The sequence below is a fragment of the Cnephaeus nilssonii genome (genome assembly GCF_951640355.1).
Source record: "Cnephaeus nilssonii genome assembly, chromosome: 4".
Taxonomy (NCBI): Eukaryota; Metazoa; Chordata; class Mammalia; order Chiroptera; family Vespertilionidae; genus Cnephaeus; species Cnephaeus nilssonii.
In genome coordinates, this window is record NC_137075.1 from 84498133 (window position 1) to 84517462 (window position 19330).

The following is a 19330-nucleotide window of genomic DNA, read 5'->3' on the forward strand; positions in this document are numbered from 1 at the left end:
AAAAAATTTCATTTGGGTCCTTGGTGGTCACTTGAACCCTCCTGTAATTAATGTTGGGATGACCTGTAGATGAATCTTTGTTTGTATCTGACTCATCCTCATGATACACGTGTAAATCCCAGCCCTTGCTATTGGATAGTGTGGCCTTGGGCATGTCACTTGACTCTGATCCTCATTTTCCTCATGTAACGTGGAGATAATAATGAGACATACTCTCAAGGATGCTGAGATGTTGTAAATGAGATGAGGTAGATCAAGTCCTAGTACGTCATAGCTAATTTTTATTACTAAATGGCGTTTCTGGGCCCATGTTAGAAAATGAATGCTGCATGGCCACACTGCTTTCCAGAAACATGGAACAACGTATACACGGGCATACGGCATGTGGCACTTTCCACAGTGTCTTCTTCAGCAGGGAGTTTGGTCAGTTTTTCATCGCTGCCCAATCTGCTTTACAAAGGTTTGTGGGCCCTGGACAAACCTACCTTGAAATTCAGCGAAAGGTCCTCTTTCTCCTCATAGGCTAAGCATCTGGCACTGTCACCCCTCCCGGGTGCAGAGGAAAGGTATGGAGTGAAATGAAAGGTCACGGCATGAGGGTGTCAGTATTGAAATTCAGAAGCCATTTTTCCACATGCAGCTGAATGATAAAAAGGGGGACTAAAGAGGCGAAGAATGGCCCCAAACAAAATGCTTCCTGTCTGTTTTCACTCATATTCATCTACAGGTCATCCCAACATTAATTATAGGAGGGTTCAAGTGACCACCAAGGACCCAAATGAAATTTTTTGGGGTCTTCTTCCGCCCTCTCCCCACCCAGCCCTCAATCATTCAAAGTTAGAGCACAACGGCAGTGCTGTGATCAGCTTGCTGCAGAAGTGGCCCAGAGAGGTTAAGCATCTTGCCCAAGGTCACACAGCTCATAAGTGTCATTAAGACTCTCAAGACCACAAGGAATCCATGACTCAGAGCCAACAAATCTTGTCTCTAAGTGTGAAACTCCATCTGTGTTTGTCCTCTTAACCCCATTCACAACTCACCAGCAGAGAATGAGAGACAACACACACTTGCTAAGGGCTCTGAAAGCCAAAACCCATGACCTGTGCCAAAGTCAGTTATGAGAAGAGACTGAATCACCTGGACAGACGTCATTCAGCGCCATGCTTCAGCACCGTTCAGCTGGGGGTGCTAGGACCTTCGGGGGGCCTCCTCTCCCACCTCTTTCCTGCACCGTATCCATTTCTCTCTGATTATGTTTTCCCTACATGTGGAAATTCCCCCAGAAACAGCCAGTTACTTGGACATCTTATTTAATTACAAAGAAAAAGAGGGGCAAGGACGAATTTATAAAGCACCACGGTAGACCAGAAGTCATTGCTATACCAGTTTTATTCAAGTTTGTGTGTGCTCTGGCGGTGAGACCAGGCTGAGACCAGCATTGCACTGTAATACGATAAGAGGTTTAGCCATTGAACCAAGCCTGCTTGGCATCCTTAGTCAACAATTTACAGTACCTGGAAAACAAGAAGCCAAAGGAAAGAACATGGAAAGTTTCCTTCAGGACTTTTCTATTTTTAAATATTGTTGACGAATTAACAATAACTTAAATCCCAAAGCAAGAGGGAACTCAAGGACACAGGGTCAGGACACATGGACAGGACATGGACCAGAGAAGACCTAGGAACGAAAATTGGTAGCTAGTGACAGAGGAGCAAAACAAGCACGTGTGCAACCTTTCACCTTACCCAGACTCAAAGGCTCGAACGGGGGGCAAATCCCAAAGAAAGCGAGATAAAACCCATCTCCAGCTCCTTTCCTTCATCCTCTGCAGACAGACACAGCGTCAGACTAAATGTTCGTGTGAGCCAGCGCGCATGTGAGTGTATGTGTGCAGGGTGGGTGATGAAAAGAATTAGAGGAAATTGACAAGTTCATCAGCTCCCTTCTTTGCTACAACTGGGTACCAAGGACACATGGCTCTCAATGCAACAAAAAGCAAAGCCTGACTTCAAATTCCCAATGAGGAGCTACAGTAAGGCTTCCAAACTCGAAAGACTAGGAGGGACGGGGGTGGAAGCTGTGGCAAAGGGCAGTCATGGGGCCCCTGGGGCTGACAACACAGGAGCGAGGCCCACAGGCCTTCGGTGGTGCGGGGAGAATGGCTACGGGATTGGTGCCTTCAACCCCTGCGTGGAACAAACCCCTGCAAAATGGTGGAAACGGTGGAGAGAGCAGCCAGGAGCAGAGAGGAAGTCGGCTGAGCTGGGAGGTTGCAGGTCCTGCTGGGTGAGCCCAGGGACAAAGGCTGATGGATTAGCCACAGGACACGCTCCCCCTTGGACACAGAGCCATCTCAAAGCTCAGGCGGCCTACGCTAGGCCCGTCTTATCCCAGGGCTTCTCCACCGTGGCCTAAAATGTGCTCAGAGGAAAATGAGAGACAACTTTGGAGCCAAGCGGTTCAGTAATGTTGCTTCCTAGCTGTGTGACCTTGGGCACGTTATAGAATTATCTGAGCCTCAGTTTACACATCCTCAGATGGGGGTCATACCTTCCCTCCCAGGATTATTGAATCAAAATAATAATAATAACGGTAATAATAATACCTCTAGGACACCACCGCCCACATAGAGGAAACGTATGGTTTCTTATTCCTTGTTAGCCATGCGGAGACCAGGCTAAGTCTATGCTTCACTCTGACAGGGAGGAAAAGAGCCACGGCCAGCATGGCCCTGGCACAGGAGGTAGAGATAAACGATGAGAGTGAAACAAAGGTGGCAGAAGGATAATGGCCGTGAAAAGGAGGCGATGGCTGGCATGAGGAAGGCTCGTGGGGACCCAGGCACAGCGTAGTGCACTGAACACCTCCAGGCATGCAAGGGCGTGAGGACCCCTCCACCCACCTCAGTCCTTTCTGAAATCTGGGAGAGAACGAGTACGATTTATTCACATCTCCAAGAGTTCCAGGATGTCCCAAAGAGATGCTAGGTGAGAATCAAAAAGGCCCGCTCTCCTGGAATCACAGACCTTGCCCCTAAAACACACACATACCTCTAAGTGGCCTCAGGGTTTTCGGGAGGCTGAAAGGAAGCTGGAGAACTTCAAGGAAAAGTCACCCCCAACTGTAAGTCCAAAGATGAAATCTGCCCTAAGATGACAGTCAGCATGTTCCTATTTAAACGCCAATACGACCAGAAAACTACCTCCTCACGCGGGATGTAGAGCAAGGGCAACCAGGGAAAACAAAACACATCCTAACACCAACTTCAGTTCTGCCTGAGCGGCTGCGCAGACCCAGCTGAGGTGCTCCCGTTGGATGGAAAATTTAAGGGGGCACCCAGGACTCAGTTAGCAAGATAAATCGTATTTCAATGCCGTATTTTAAAAAACTAAAATTAATGGGGAAAACAATCCACGTTGAGCACAATATCAGGATTTTAAATAAAGCCAGGATCTGTCCATGCAGGAGCTTAGGGATGTGGGCAACACATTCCCTCTGAAACTTGGTCTTAGCCTCCAGCAAGTGCAGGCAAGTGCCAATATCCACGCCCCACCCCCACTCTCCTTCATCAATCCCAGCTGACCTCTGGGCCCAGGATTCCTGGATGTCAGCCTCGTGTGCGATCGTAGAAAAGGGCTGGAATGTACTCCAGTGTCTTGTCCTGAGACACCTGTCTAGTTGTCAGGTCCACGCCTGCCAATCCGTGTAGTAAAACTAGGTCATGGGTGTCTGCAGGGAGGGTCAGACCAGTCAGGAGGGAAGATGGGTCAGGAGAAAGGTGGGTGTTTCCAAGAGAAACAAAGAGAGACGTGGAAAAGCTCCTGGCTCTGGGAACCCACTGGGCCCTTCTCTATTCATTCTCTCTCTTTTTTTAGAGAGAGAGAGAAAAAAAAAACATTGATCGGTTGCCTCCTGTAACACACCACATCCGGAGATTGAATCCACAACCTGGGTATGTGCCCTGACCAGGAATCAAACCCCACCACCTTTTGGTGTATGGAGCAATGCTCCAACCATCTGAACCACAACAGCCAGGGCTCATTCTCGATTCCTAGCTGCAGTTGTGAGCTCGAGACCTACAGCAAGGCTCTGGGCAGGGGATGCAGGGAAGCAGAGACCGTGAGAATCAGGAAGGACCAGTCCTACTGGCTCCAGATTAAGGAGGGAGCCCAACCTTTGGAAGAGCAAATGCCAGGGCTCCCTCAGAAGCCCAGAGGCCAGGCTGCTTCCAGGGCCCAAGCCTGGAGATGGACAAAGGCGGGGGTGGGGCCTGTCCCATCTCCTCAGGACAAAAGGAAAACACTCAGTCAACCATCGGAGCAGTCTAGGCTAGGAGGGGCTCACCTGGCCTGCACAGCCAGCCCAAGGCCCAGGGCTGGGCCAGTTAATTAGGCACCTGAGCCCTGTTAATTAGCCTTAATCAGCCAGGACTCCAATTTCTGCCTCCCACCTTTCAACACAGGTGCCTGAGTTGGTGAGCTCCCAGGCAGCCAGGCCAGGAGCAAGCCTCGGACTGAGGAAGCAGCAGTGGGTTGTCCTTTCAGACGTGGATTTTTATTCATTTGAATTGCTGATCTAAGAAAACAATGATTCGTCTGAAGGAAGAGAGGCACATTTGGGAATGTGTGACTACAACTGTAGCTTCACAGGACATCATCCTCAGGCCTGAAGCCATGGAGAGAGGCCGGTGGTCTAGTAGGTGGAAGCATATGAAATTGCTTATTTCCCTATTTTATTTTATTTTTTTTACCTACAACCACTTCCCCCCTCCCCCAACACGTATATAATTTTCTCCACAAAGAGAAGCAATCTAGCAAGGTGAGACTTATCAGCGCTGGCCTGGGACTCCAGGACCACACATTTTAAAGTTAGAAGGGCTTCGTGCTTCGGTAGGGGCGGCACTGTCCTCAGCTCAAGGCTGGGCTGAGGCCCACGGACTAGAAGCGACATCTGCAACCTCACGCGCCTAGTATATGGGCAGCTCAGATCTCCGCATTCCTGCGGCCTCCCTCACTTCCCATCACAACCACCAGCTGCAGGCTGTCCTCTCCTCTGACCCAGGGGTGCAGTCTCTGACAGGCCTCAGGAAAAGCCCGGCCCTCCCGAAACTCAGCACCTGCTTCTTCCCCCAATCCTTCAAGAGGCAATGGATGTATAACCCACGGACTCGGCCTGGGGCAGGGGGTGGGAGGGGGGAGAAAGGGGCACCAGGGTTGGGTCCAGGGTGAAGGGAGTCAATGGGGAAAAAAGGGGACATCTGCAATATTTTCAGCAATAAAGATTAATTTTTTAAAAAATTGGCAATGGAGTGTTCTGACCTGCCTGAGGATGCTACACACCTGAGTCAAAGGCTTAATGAGAGGAAAAGGGCCCGCTCTGCTTTCTGAGGGGCCTGCCAGAAGTGACATTCACAGCCATCCCATCTTCAGTACCCACTGCTCTGTGCTTTGTTAATAGCAAGCTTGAAGAGTTAGGGATGCTCAGGAGGTGCTTCCCTCCTTGTAGGGGAGGGGCGGGCAATGTGTGGACTGTGGAGCAAGAGTGTTGACAAGAAGTCAGGCCTTGCCCAGCTGGCTGGCCTAGCTCAGTGGTTGAGCATCGACTTATGAACCAGGAGGTCACAGTTCGATTCCCAGTCGGGGTACATGCCCAGATTTTGAGCTCAATCCTCTGTGTGTGCAGGAGGCAGCCGATCGATGTTTCTCTCTCATCATTGATGTTTCTATCTCTCTCTCTCTCTCTCCCTCTCCCTTCCTCTCTGAAATCAATTAAAAAAAAAAAATCAGGCCTCGCTGCCCTTGGGTGTCCCACCACGTCCCTGAGCAGTCGTGGTCTGAGGGAAAAGGGCTGTGTGAGGAAGAAGCCCATACCGTGACACATGTCCCACAGGCCAGCTGACCCTGTCCCGAAGATGCTTCCAGGATTTGGCCTGATTCCAGTCTCTAAACAAGTAAGACTCTGGGAGTGACTCCAAGAAATCAGAGACCCCACGCTGTCATTCCGATGCTGGCCCCAGCCACTTCCTCCTCGGTGAGACACGAGTGGTGGGGACACGTTAAGTGGGGGAATTTGGAAGGCGGCTTGTGAACATCAGGTGCTACATAAATGCAGGAGAACAGCACGGGCCTGACCCTGGGCCCTATTAATCGCGCAAAGCCAGCTTCCAACCACTCCTCTTCCAGAAGACAGAGGAGGAGACAGCAGGCGAGTCCCTAGAAGTAAAGGGTGAGAACCACTGCCAACCTCAGCAGTCCGTCCTCACTGACCTGCGGATACTTGTGCTCACTGCCCTTGGGAGGGAAGCAAGCGACGGCGGCCTTTGCAGGGAGGAAATCTGAGAGTGAAGAGACAAGCCCGAGGTCAGACGGCAGAAGCAGAGTGAGGAACACAGCCAACTTGTTCAGGCCTCAGAGCCTGGTGCCCGACTCAGAAATCCAACCGAGCAGCTTTTTCATTCCTCTTCACTTGAACCTTTGTCTTTAAGCCTTTCCCCTTCTCTACCAGCAAGGACATCAAAGGGAGAAGGAAAGTGATGTAATTCTGTACTAGGTCAGGACGAAAGGTTAGCATTATTCCGAGTCATGCCAATATAAGATAGCACCACCATCGTCGTCATCATCATAACTGCCAAACCCTCAGGATACTAAAGGGTGGGAAGTTAAGAGCATTCACCAACGTCTCTTAGAAATAACATATGAGGACATCCAGGACAGCTACTCAGCCCCGGCAGTGGCCTGGATGCCCAAGGGGGTAAATGAAGGATAATCTCTGTTCAGCATCAGTGGGAAGGAGCCAAAGGATCTAAGGATAAGGAGCAGAGAACAGGGTCTGTTTCCGATCAGCATCTTCCATGTAGGAGCACTGGCCAGGAGTAAGGGGAAGTCTCTGAGGAGAGAGGAAAGGGGAAAGGGGAAAGGGGAAAGGGAGGCCCCCTGGTCCCCAGGTTCAAGACCTGAGCCTGACCATGGCCACAGAGGCCAGGGAACCTGAGTGGACAGAAAGTACCTCAAACCTGCTACCCTATAGGATCCTTATCCCAGGGGCCCATCAGAGAGAGACGGTAACTCCATCATCATGGAAACTCACAGAAGCATTTTCAGAATAACCCTGCTTCTGCCTCTGGCAGTTATAGTTCTTCCCTCCGCAGAGACCCAGCCTCTGGCTCCCTCCTGGATGGAGGAGTAAGAACGGCGTTCAACTGCCACTCAATGGCAAGTGACCGTCATTCGGTTTATGCTATGCCGGTTACACTTCCAAGAAAGATGGCTACTGCCTAACAACATGGCAAAAGGTAGAACATGATTGACAGAAACATCCCTGCCTCACACCACAGAGCACCATCCAGAGTCAGCATGGTTTGGCTCACGCTGCAGGCTGCACCCCACATCCCCCAGAGAGCCACTTAGTGGCTTACAGATGTGTTAGTGGCTGAGACTGAAGCTATGCAGAGTCCAGGGAGGGACACAGAACAGACCACCTGTGTCCCTCTCCCCACCAGGAATGAAGAGGAGTCCTGGCTGGAACTGCTGACAGGACTCACAGTTTATCCCCGCCTAGCTAAGGAGTGGGGAATCCGGGCAAAAATAATCTCCTACATGTAGGCTTCACTGAACAAAGACAAGGAGAGGATGAGATGCAAGAGCAAACCCTGGCCACAAAACCAATAGTGCCTCCCCAGCCAAGACTAGGTGGGGCCCTTGAACCAAAGTGCCAGTGGACTCATAAAACAAGGAACGATTTGAAAGCCAAGGTCACCCCTTTTGCCATCCCCATGGCAGGGTGTCTGTCACAGGTGCAGAGAGAGCAGTGAGCGTATTTATCACTTGGACCTGCTTCACCGCTCTCCCCATTCTGACATTCAGACAGCAAGAGCAAGGAGCCTGCAGGCTGGCCACCAGCATCTCCAGAGGAACGTTCCAGGATAAAAGGCGGTGGTGCAACATACAGAGTCTTGAGGGGGGAGGAGCAGGACCTAAGGACTCTACCCCCAATCAAGCTGTTATCCCCACTGTTCCCACGGACGCAGGAGGCCTCACAGTGAGTGGAGTAGTGAAGACGCGCAAGAGAAAGTTCCAGAAGAAGCTCAACATTCAAGTCTAGGAATCAAATTCCAGAAAAGTCAGGGTTGGCCACTGTTGTCCTTCCTACCTGGCTCCAGAGTCCAGCATTGAGGCCATCTGTGCACAGAGACAAGGGTCCTTGGCCAGTGTCCAGTGCCTGGGGCTTGGAGGCTACTGTACACGGGTGGCTCACTAAGCACCTTACAGTCATCGCCGCCGCACTACATCCAGCCACGGAAGGTACTTCCAAGGGCTCTGTTTTACTTCACGGGCATTTCAGAGTGGATGGCCTGGCTGAGAAGGGACACCCTTGCCCAGTTCCAACCCCCAGTGTCGAGGACCCTCCACCCCAACGCCATATGCTATTCTGCTGCAATGCAGAGATATCTACCAACCAAATACACAACCCAAAGTCCACTACTTCCAGGGACTGGAGGAACGCTCGCGGGAAGTGAATGACACATAAAGATCAGACAACAAAAGGGACAAACGGAGGAACTTTGTCTCTGGCATCCCAAGAAATGAATCACGGGATGAGCTTTTGTTTGTATCAGAACCTGGCCTGACCATAGGTGGACCCCAGGGAGGAGATGGGTGCCCAAAGGGACAAGGACAGACAGACTCCGTTACCCTCTTTACTGCAGCTGAACTGTATTTTCCCTAACACCCTCCCCGCCCCCCCAGTTCTCACTGAGGCAGCTCCCCTACCACCGGCAGGCTCAAATCAATAGGTGGGCACCTGAAAGTACAGGGAGGTAGTGCTGGGTCCATCTGTCCCACAGCTGGCATGAAAGGGCTTAGGACTCAGAAAAGCTCACATCCAACAAGACTCTGGTTCGTGGGTGTTGGGGAAGAATGTGGAAGAGGAATAAAATCAATCACAGAACATCCAATACTGATGCGTGGGAAGGCTGAACTCAGAGCTAACAGAGGGCCCCCAGGACAGGCTCTGGGCATACCCAGGGGGGCTGAGGAGAGGGAGCAGCAGACAGATTTGGCTGAGTGACGCCGCCGGGTCACCCTAAAGGCGAGGAAGACTGTGGAGGGTGGGGGACATGCACGCACCCCCCCATCCCCCACAACCAGAGCTGACAGCCACAGCCCCTCCAGTGGACACGGGTAAAGGCCCTGCAGGGACACAGCCCCTCTGAAGTGGCTCTGCCTCCACCCCTCTGTCTTCAAAGTGCATTATCAGTGCAAGAAGCGGGCCTGGGTCTCAGGGGTCCACCTCTGAGCAAGGGCTGTGCCAGCCAGCTCCCCCATCTCCGCCTGCGTCCCCCTTGCCCACCCCGGAGCCTCTTCAGGCTAAGACCAGAACTCTTGCTGGATCTCATAAGGGGCAGGCCTGTGTGCGCTCAGTTCAGCTCTACACAGGGGCACAGTGCTGTCCTGACTCTGGCCCTCTGCGTCCAGGTCCAAAAGCGTCCGCTCGGTGGGGGGCAGCGGCCCCGCCTGGAAGGGGAGCAGAGCTGGGAGCCCAGGCCGCTCCTCCAAAGTGCTGCTGCTGCTAGCAAGGCAGGAGTCCAGGTTGCTGGGCGTCTCGGTGCTGGAGCTGTTGGCCGGGGAGGCGCTACGGGCGTGGCTGGGGGACACAAACCACCAGGGGTCCAGCCGCTGCCGGTTGGCAGAAGGACGTGGCCGAGGCAGGAACTCCAGGGTCTTGGGTCTCTCCAATGTAGAGTCCTGCTGTGTGTTCCAGCGCCTTGGGGTTGGGGGGAAAACTACATTGGGGTCAGGGAGACGGGGGAATTCACCTGGGTCTCGGCTGGGGCTGGGGGTTTTCAACATTCCTGGTCAAAAAGACAAAGGGAGAGGCATCAGATGAGAGTCCCTTGTTTCTGGGCCAGGTACACTCAGCTCCATCCCCACCTTGCCAAGGCCCTACTCACTTGGGATCACACAAACAACAAGTACTTAATGAGCACCTACTATGTACCATGCAGTGTGTTGGGAGGTACTGGAAAATACAATAGTGAACTAGAAGGCCATGGCCACTATATCTGACAACAATAATGGGACATATGGGGGTTAGCCTCTATAATAAAGAGGTAATATGCAAATTAACCCTCATGCCCTCACAATATGGCTGCCTACAACCAGGCCGGCAGGGGGGTTAGTGAGGGATGACCAAATGACTGAACAGCAGGCTGCGTGGGCCAACCAGGCCGGCAGGGGGGTCAGTGAGGGACGACCAAATGACTAAACAGCAGGCTGCGTGGGCCAACCAGGCTGGTAGGGGGGTTAGTGAGGGACAACCAAATGATTAAACAGCAGGCAGCGTGGGGTGACCAGGCCAGCGGGGGTGGGGGGCAGTTGGGGGCAACCAGGCCGGCAGGGGGGGGCAGTTAGTGGCGACCAGGCTGGCGGGGGGGGGGGGTGCAGTTGGGGGCGACCAGGCCAGTGGGGGGGGGGGGCAGTTAGGGGCGACCAGGCCAGCAGAGGGGGACAGTTGTGGGCAACCAGGCCAGCAGGGGGGGCAGTAAGGGGTGACCAGGCCAGTGGGGCAGGGCAGTTAGGAGCGACCAGGCCAGCAGGGAGGGGGCAGTAGGGGGTGACCTGGCCGGCAGCGGGGGGCAGTTAGGGGCGACCAGGCCGGCAGGGGGGGTGAGTGAGGGACGACCAAATGATTGAACAGCAGGCTGCATGGGGCGACCAGGCTGGTGGGGGGCAGTTAGGGGCAACCAGGCAGACAGGCAGGTGAGCGCAGTGGTCCAGGACTGTGAGAGGGATCCCAGATTGGAGAGAGTGCAGGCTGGGCTGAGGGGACCCCTCCCTCCCCGTGCATAAATTTCATGCACCAGGCCTCTATTATCTATAATAAAATGACTTAAGGCAGATGTTGGCAAACTACAACTCACAGGTCAGCCACCTGTGTTTGTCAATAAAGTTTTATTGGAACAGAACCACACCAACTGCCTGCTTTCCCACTGCAGCAGTGGAGGTGAGCAGTTACAACAGAAACTGTATGACCCACCAAGCCTAAAATATGGATCATCTGGCCCTTTACCAAAAATGTTTGCTGACCCATGACTTAAGGAAATGTCTGTATAAACACGGGATGAGAACAAAGCTAGGTGTCAGAAATCTAAAAAAGATGAGTAATATAGGGAGAGGTCACATATTTATGTTTAACAAAAAAATCTAGAGAGGGGAGGGACAGCTGAGAGGTTGAATACAATGATCATTTACAGGCAAATCCCCTTGAAAAGTACTGCATCGTGTCTCCTACGGGATTAGAGGCGGCTTCCACTCAGACCCAGGTCTTCCAGGGAGGAAGGGCTAGTGATGGGAAAGACTGGGAAGGGCGCAGGCATGCCCAGGTGTCACAGGTGTCAGATGGAGAAGGCAGGCCTATGCGCAAGCACAGCGATTTACCTGGACACACCTCCACTTCCGGAAAGTCAGGCATGAGTAAGGGGTGAGTGGTGAAGGGCACGAGGCCTGGGTGGAAGCTTGCCTTATGAGTGTGCCTGTACTCATGCTATAATGAGAGGCGAGAGCACAGCTACATGGCAAAAAACACCCTAGTTCAGGGCAGGTTCCTTCCGGTAACTGCAATCTCTTCCGCAGGGAACAAGCAGAACTAGACTCCCGCCCTCCTGTACCTTGACGCTGGCCCTCTGCATCCAGGCCCAGAGCACTGCCCTGTGCTCTCCCAGGCCCAGGGCCCCAACATCCACAGGAGCCGAAGCCCCGGCTCTGGTCCTTCCTAGAACCTGCCTGTCTTCTTTTGCTCCTCAGGGGAAGACCCCCTGAGGCACAGGACAGATCAGCCATCTGGATTGGCTGAGTCAGAGGAGGAATGGAGTTCACTCCAACATCCCTACTCCTGGGGAGGCACAAAGGCAGGAAAGAGAAGAGAGGAGGGGGCAGGACTCACCTGCTCCAGGGCCGGGGCTCAGCCCGTTGCTGGAGGGGCTCCTGCTGGCCAGGAGAGCCGCTGGCTTGAGGGCCCCGTCAGAAGGGGTCCGCCGGTGACCACTGGGCTGCGTGGGGGCTGTGAGGGTGACGTGGGTGGGAGTCAGAGATTGGTTAGGGTCCCGTTTGAAGCGCTCCACTCGGATGTTGACCAAGGGGTTGTGGGTGCAAGGGGTCGGGGGTGGGGCCTCCACCGGGCTGACAGGCATCTCATACACCACGATCTCATCGCTGTCCGAACGCAGCAGGGAGCGTGTGGAGTTGCACTCGGAGATGGAGGAGAGAGACAGCAGTGTTAGGGAGGCAGAGGGGTCGCCTAGCAACAGCATGGGCTCTTCCTTCTTGAAGAGCTTCCGGGATGGGGGGCTGGTGCTCCGTCGAGGACGACTGGCCCTCTGAAACAGTCCCTCGCGCCTCTTCTTCTCCTCCCGGGCTGGTGGCTCCGGCTCCTCTGGGAGAGGCAGCTGGCACTTGCCAGCTTCCAGCAGGTCAAACCCTAGGCCTGTGGCTGCGAGAACAGCCCCACAGCCAAGCAGAGCCACCTCACAGCGGCGGTGGTGGGTGCCGCCCCGCTTGAGGCTGTTGGTTGGCGTCAGCTGAGGGGTACTGGTGGCTGAGTTGACTGGGGTGGGCTCCTCGTGGGCTCCGTCACTGGGGGGGCCATCCCCATCCTCTCCACGAGGGAATGGGATACAGAGGTAGGACTGGTTGGGTGAATGCTGTAGACGACTCTCCCCACTCCCGGGGCCTTCGCTGTCCTCATCCTCTGTGAAGTTGAGAGTAGACGGGAAATAGGAAATGGGAATGCAGCAGCAACAGTAAGATGCTGGTCCTTCTCCCCAACCCAGGCCTCCTGGCTCAGTGTCAGGGACACAGAGGTCAAATAGTCAGATGGGCGAGATGGGGGACTGGGCATTGAACTAATAGGGCTTTCCCCCTCCACACTCAACTGTGACCAGCGAGAAGTCACTCTCCATTCCAGAGCTGTTTCCCTACTTGCAGAAGCAGATTTGCTAATTTTCTACTTCTTTCCTAGGGACCCTCAACACAAGAAGAGCAGCGAGTTTCCTAGAACAATGGATAGACAGAAACATCCCTAATTTTTTTTTGCACTTTGGAATTGCAAGGGACCTTGGATTTCTAGAATGACAGCCTAGAGATCTGTCTGAAGACTGGGCTCTTGCAAAGGATTAGAATCCCCTACATGGGTGAAGGCCAACCTACTCTATAGACTGACCTACTATGACTTTGGAAATCTACAGAGATAAATAAGAGGATGACTATCTGAGAGAGAGCCTGGAGAAGGCCTTACCCATTCAGTGAGCTCCCTTAAGAGGAAGACTGCGCAGCCTCTGCCACCATCTCCTGTTTTATGGACATCCTACACTGAAATATGAGGAAACAGACCCAGAAAAGGGAAATGCCTGATTTAAGGCCTCACCCTTCCGCACTGCCCTAAGGAGACTCTCACTGGCCCCTTGGGACAGAAGGCCAAGGGCAGGCTCCATGGCAGCAGTAGTGACTTGGGAAGATTCAATGAAATGGGAATAGGGCAAACGAAGAGGGACTCGGGTGGGGGACCAGGATTTGAATAAAAGAGGGGACGACCCCAGGAAGTAATACTGAGGGCCCTACCCAGTCCTAGAAGCTTGGCAAGAATTCCCTGGGGGAACATGGGGAGAGTATAGACAAGGGCAATGCTTACCCATCTCCGTAAGGCTGGTGAACCCTGGCAGCGCTGGGCTACTCCGAGGACCCTTCCCCAGGTTGGGGGCACTGGACGACCACTGTTTGTATCCATCTACCAGGGACTTGAGGCTAAAGAAGGGGAAAGGAGGAAACCGTTAATACTGGTTCCTATCCTTACTCCACCCTCAGTTCCATGGGCCTGTGGAAATGTGTCTCCCTTCATTACACCAGAGCCCTACAGAGCCTTGGGGAACAGGCAACAAACCTTACTGAGCCCACCGGCTTCATGAACAAAAGCGCACATGCTCCAGGGAGAGAAAAGCAGTGGCATGACCCACCCCCTTCGCATGCTGCTAAGGGCTGTGGAAGGATCTGATGGGCAGGCCGGGAAGAGGACAGAAGGAATAAGGACTGCCCAGCACCGGCCAGGGTCTTGCCTGAGCCCATCTTAAGGGAGAGGCCATCCATCCACAGACACTGAATACAACGCACTGGTGACACCAGAAACACTGCAATGCCATGCGAGCCAAGCCCCGGGCAGAGGAGCAGGCACAGACGGCCAGGTCGCTCCACTCACATCATTTCTCCGTTTCTCCGTCCAAGCTTATGGCATGCTCAGGCACCTTTCAAAGCCATTCACTTTCCAAAATCAAAAATCAACCAACACAGCTGCTCCAACCCAGTGCACTTTGGGACAGACCTATGTGGGGAGTACGTAACGCTGTATTCGGGCCCTCCGTTTGTCTGGGACTGGAGAGCAAAAGGACAGGAGCTCGCTTTCATCCCTGGAATCAGCTCACACTAGCAAGCCAGCAACTCCAGACACAGACTGGGAAGCCCACCAACCCCCTTACAGGTGTGTGTGTGTGGGGGGGGGGGGGCCGGGGGGCGGAGTCGGGGGCCCAGAAGCACTGGCCTTTCCCTTGAGGACAATGAGAGGAAGGACAGGAATCTATGCTATGGGTGCCTAAGACAGTGGTCGGCAAACTGCGGCTCACGAGGCACATGCGGCTCTTTGGCCCCTTGAGTGTTCTAACACCACTTCTTCAAAATAGACCCGCCCAGGCCGAAAACCGACTTCTGCGCATGGGCCACAAAGTTTCAATCGCACTGTGCATGCGTGCACACATGTGGTATTTTGTGGAAGAGCCACACTCGAGGGGCCAAAGAGCCGCATGTGGCTCGCGAGCTGCGGTTTGCCAACTACTGGCCTAAGAGATACCAGGATTAGAACCTGAAATGGCTCTCATTTGGGGGCTAGAAAGAGCCATTCAACGAAAGCCCACTCTTCCCAGCTTATCTTGAGGGAGAGAGAAGAACCAACTTTTTCCATGACTTCAGATCTGTTTCATGTGCTATCACAAATACCAATGGATTAGAATACATTCTAGCCACCAGTGGTGTGAACCAAAATACACCGCCAGAGATAAGCAAGCTGCTAGAACCCCTAGCCTGGGACTTCTGCCCGATAATCTTAGGACAACACTGCCTCCAGCTCTGGGTCCAAGGAAATCCAGGTTAGCATAGTCAGAGCCAGAGCTGCAGACCAAAGGATGCATACTACGGTCTCCCTAACACTAAGGGTACTACCAGGAGAACCCCAATAACCGGAGTGATCAGGGAAGTGAAGAACAAGGTAAAGTCAGACCAACACAGGAATTTTCCCAAGGTGCACGATGGTACTGCTTGAAAAATAATAAATAAATAAATAAATAAATAAATAAATAAATAAATAAATAAATAAAAGGTCAGCACAGCTTGGCAATAATGAGGCTGGATTCTATGAGGCGCACTGTGAGAACAAGGAAATGGAAGGGGGATTATTGCCAATACATTTGAAAGGGTGACGATTAGACTCACCCCAAGTGGAAATGTGGAGATTCTGATGGGGTACTTAACCCGTTAGCTTTCTCACGTCTCTGAGGGGATCTTCAATGAACACAGAGAATCAGTAGAGGGCCGAGCAGGTATATCCAGCTCAGCCTCTCCCAGAGGAGACCCCTAAAGGCTGGACTCGAGCTACGTCACCAGCCACCCTCCCCTTGTCCGGTCAGCAAAGCCCACACCATAGAAGGATCTTAAGAAGATGGCCCAGCTTGAGCTGCTACACATCAGGACCGCCCAGTCCCTGGGACAAAGGTCCCTGGGCAGCCACAGCATCATTCCACGGGGCCTTCGAACTCCAGATACCCAAGCTGTCGACAGACAAGTGTATATGTTCCCTACAAATGTGGACTATTATATTTTTAAAATATAGAGATGCAAATTCACTTAACATTACTAAATTCAATATAGCTTTATGTCTATATATTTTCTTTAGCTGACAGGGAACAAACTTAGTAATACTGTCATATAGAGGCTCTCAAAAATTGCTGACATTAAAGAGGGTTGTTTTTTTTTAATTCAAGACTGGGTAGAATCTATTTTATTTCTTAAATAGGAATTGAGAATCATGAAAAATGAAGTCACATATTTTGAACTGCTTCAAGAGTTTTGAGGGTAGCCCTGGCCGGGTAGTTTATCTGGTTAGATCATGTCCCCCATACGCCAAGGTTACAGGTTCAATCTCCAGTTGGGGCATATATAAGAATCAGCCATTGAATGCATAAAACAGTAGAAAAACAAATCGATGCTTCTCTTTCTCTCCCCTCCCCCTCTAAAAACAAAACAAAAAACTAGCCAGGTGGCTCAATTTGTTGGAGCATCATTCCACACACCAAAAAGGGTGCAGGTTCAATTCCTGGTCAGGACACATACCTTAGTTGGAGGCTCGATCCCCGGTTGGGGCACGTACAAGAGGCAACTGATCAATGTTTTTCTCCACATCAATGTAACTCCCTACCCCCCTTTCCTCTCTCTCAAAAATCAATGAAGGCATATCCTCGAGTGAGGATTGGAAAAAAATATATTTAAAAAGAAAGTTTTGTGGGCAAATGTATATAAGGAGGAAGAAAATTCCAAAGTTAATATTTTATACTGCTAAGTAAACTTAATCTATTAGCAAGGGAAAAAAAAATCTTTAAATGAAGCCAAACCACAGAAACAATTGGGATCCTTAGCCAACCTGGTAAGTCCTATCTGTAATCACACTAATGTCAGAAATATCATGGGATTCAGAGGGACTGAGTTTCTTCTCTCCAGCCCAGGGCGCAGAGGACAGACCAAGGGGCTCCTGCTCCTGTGAACTTAGTGCAGCAGAGCAACTTGCCATCCCAGGGGGTCCAGTCCGCACAGCTTAAGTATTTAAATTTTCTATTCCAAGGTAGCTAGCAATCTCCAAAGCCTGGCTTCAAATAGTCAATCCTTTATGAACCAAAGCATTTTCACATTCGGCTCAGATCTGACATAGCGAACTAGATTTTGGACGCAAAATCTTAGTGTTTGGAGGAACACGAAGGCCAATTATAGGTTGAGGGCACCTATAAGTCTACTATTCAACCTTGGAAGCTCTTCGGAAAGCCACTAGAAAGGGTGAGGCAGGTTGCTGCTTATACTCACTCTAGGAAAAGTAAAAAAGCATGGTTCCAGATTCTCACACCAAGAATAAGAAGTATAAACCATCATGTTTGTTCTTCAGGTATGAAATAGAATTGCATTAAAGCATGGGAGAAGCATAGCAAATTTTGCACCTGCTTACGATGAGCCAGCTAATCTCTGGCACTTCACAAAGATGAGCTTATTTGCTCCTCCATCAACTCCATGAGACGGGTATGGATATAATCCCCATTTTATAGATAAGAAAACATAAGGTTCCACAGCTAGGCATGGTGGAGCCAGGATTCGAACCCAGGGAGCTCAGGGTCAGCATCCAAGCTCTTTACTAGTACACTACAAATGCCTGGCCTCTGAAGGACAAGGACCGGGAGAATGTGAGTCCTAAGCCACAAGCCCACAGAGCACACACAAGCGCACCTAAGGCACCAAGACGTGCTTTGTGCTTTGTCCAGAGGGGGCGCTCACACCCATCGGAGTGCCTATGGAGTGGGGCCCAAAAGAAGTTCTAGTGGCCCTGAGTTCTACCTAACTGCTCTACCAGGGCTGGATTATTCTGCCTGCCCCAGCTTCCGGATGAGTCTCCAGTCAAGAGGGCCCCCTAATCCGCTCTTCCTTCTTTCCCCTGAGCAGTTGTGTTGGGGAAGAGCCAGGTTCAATTAAAATGCTCCAGCAGAACTCTGTCCACCTGGCTCAGCCTCAGGGGACGTGCTACTCTGAGTAGCGCTCCTCTGGCGGTCGGTGAACGGTCACTCGTGGTCTACCTCCTGCCCACTACCTCTTCTTCACTTAGGTCTCGTCCATGCTCTGTGGCTGCTTCTGCACTGCCACGGAGAAACTGAGCAGTTACCATAGACACCACACGGCCCACAAAGCCTAAAATATTGATTACCTGGCCCTTTGTGGAAAAAGTATGCCGACCCCTATCTTAGGTGGTTCCAGGGAAAAAGGAAATTGGCAAACTCTGTTGTAAAGATCAAGAAGCTCATAATTTCTGAGGAAGAAGTGAAACACGCACAATAGAGAAAAAGGTACTTCACACAGTAGATTTAAAAGGTGCCCCGCCTTTAAATGAGAATTTCCCATCATCTGGCTCTTACCCTTCGTCGCCCGAGGCAAGCTCCTTCTGGCCCAGTGTACCTGGCCCCCACGTCCGTCCCTTCTTCTTGGAAGCCCGCTTCTCCTCCTCCTCCCCTTCCTCCTTTGGGATGACTGAGCTCCGGCCCCAGGTTTTGCTGCTTTCACCTGGTGTCACTGTGAATAACAAAGGTTGGATGGGATCTGGAAACAGATGGACAGCGCCCCCCACCTGCCCCCTAAACCAGCCTCTACGCGAACCACACACACACACACACACACACACACACACACACACACACACACACAGAGTTGGAGCTCCTGGGAAGAAGTCACACGTCCTTAAAAACTCTGCCCAAGTGGATCCTTCCAGGAAAGTAACGGAGTTCTCAGCCCCCACTCACTTAGCATTCTCAAAGTACCCAACGTGGAAGCCCTTCCTAGCTTCTCATGGGTCCAACGAAAAGCTGGAGCGCAGGCCAGCCAGAGCTCAGCGTTCCAAACAGATCTGACTGAGCCATTTGTTTGGTTGGGTGGAACTAGAGTGTGGGGTGGGCGGGGATAAGGGGCAACGGAGGTGTGGAAGTGCAGGAATTTTTGTAAGAAAAGCAGTGGAAAGGAAGCAAATGAGGGTTTCGAGGCTCCGGAAAAGGCAGTTCAGGGGAAAGGAACAGAAATAGAAGAGATAAGAGGGGAGGAACACTCTTCTGAGCATGGGCTGAAACCCACCTGCTTCAGAGACTTGGCTTATTCCACAAATGAGTGAAGTGAGCCAGTTGCCAAAAAATAAGCAGTTGAGGGAACTGAGGCAAAACACGGAGCATGTGGAAGCCACCGTGGGTTCCGGCCAACTGCGGCCACATGCAAAAGGGAGTCCACTGATGTGATCTGATTTTTCAAGGAAAGCCAGAAATCCAGGATTTTTTTTTTAATGAAATCTCTTAAATCAGGGAAACTAGTTCATTCATACATATATACACACACATGCATGTAACATATATATGTTTGTGTATATATCAATTCTTTTTAATAAGCACTGCCATAAAATTGAAATCAGTCCCCATCTGGCCTATCGTAAAATACTTGGCAAGCTT

At 51.8% G+C, this 19330-nt stretch overlaps 1 protein-coding gene across 1 annotated transcript in view; it reads right to left on the reverse strand.

The window, feature by feature from the left end:
• Window positions 1–1173: 1173 nt before the first annotated feature.
• MAP3K9 (mitogen-activated protein kinase kinase kinase 9) overlaps window positions 1174–19330 on the reverse strand; it is an 82880-nt gene continuing 64723 nt past the window's right edge. The window contains exons 8-11 of the mRNA XM_079769217.1: window positions 18260–18413; window positions 13684–13796; window positions 11941–12744; window positions 1174–9850 (exon numbers count right to left, since the gene is read on the reverse strand). Of these exons, the coding sequence (XP_079625343.1) occupies window positions 9366–9850; window positions 11941–12744; window positions 13684–13796; window positions 18260–18413 (1556 nt within the window). The 3' untranslated portion in view covers window positions 1174–9365. The remainder of the gene's footprint in view (window positions 9851–11940; window positions 12745–13683; window positions 13797–18259; window positions 18414–19330) is intronic.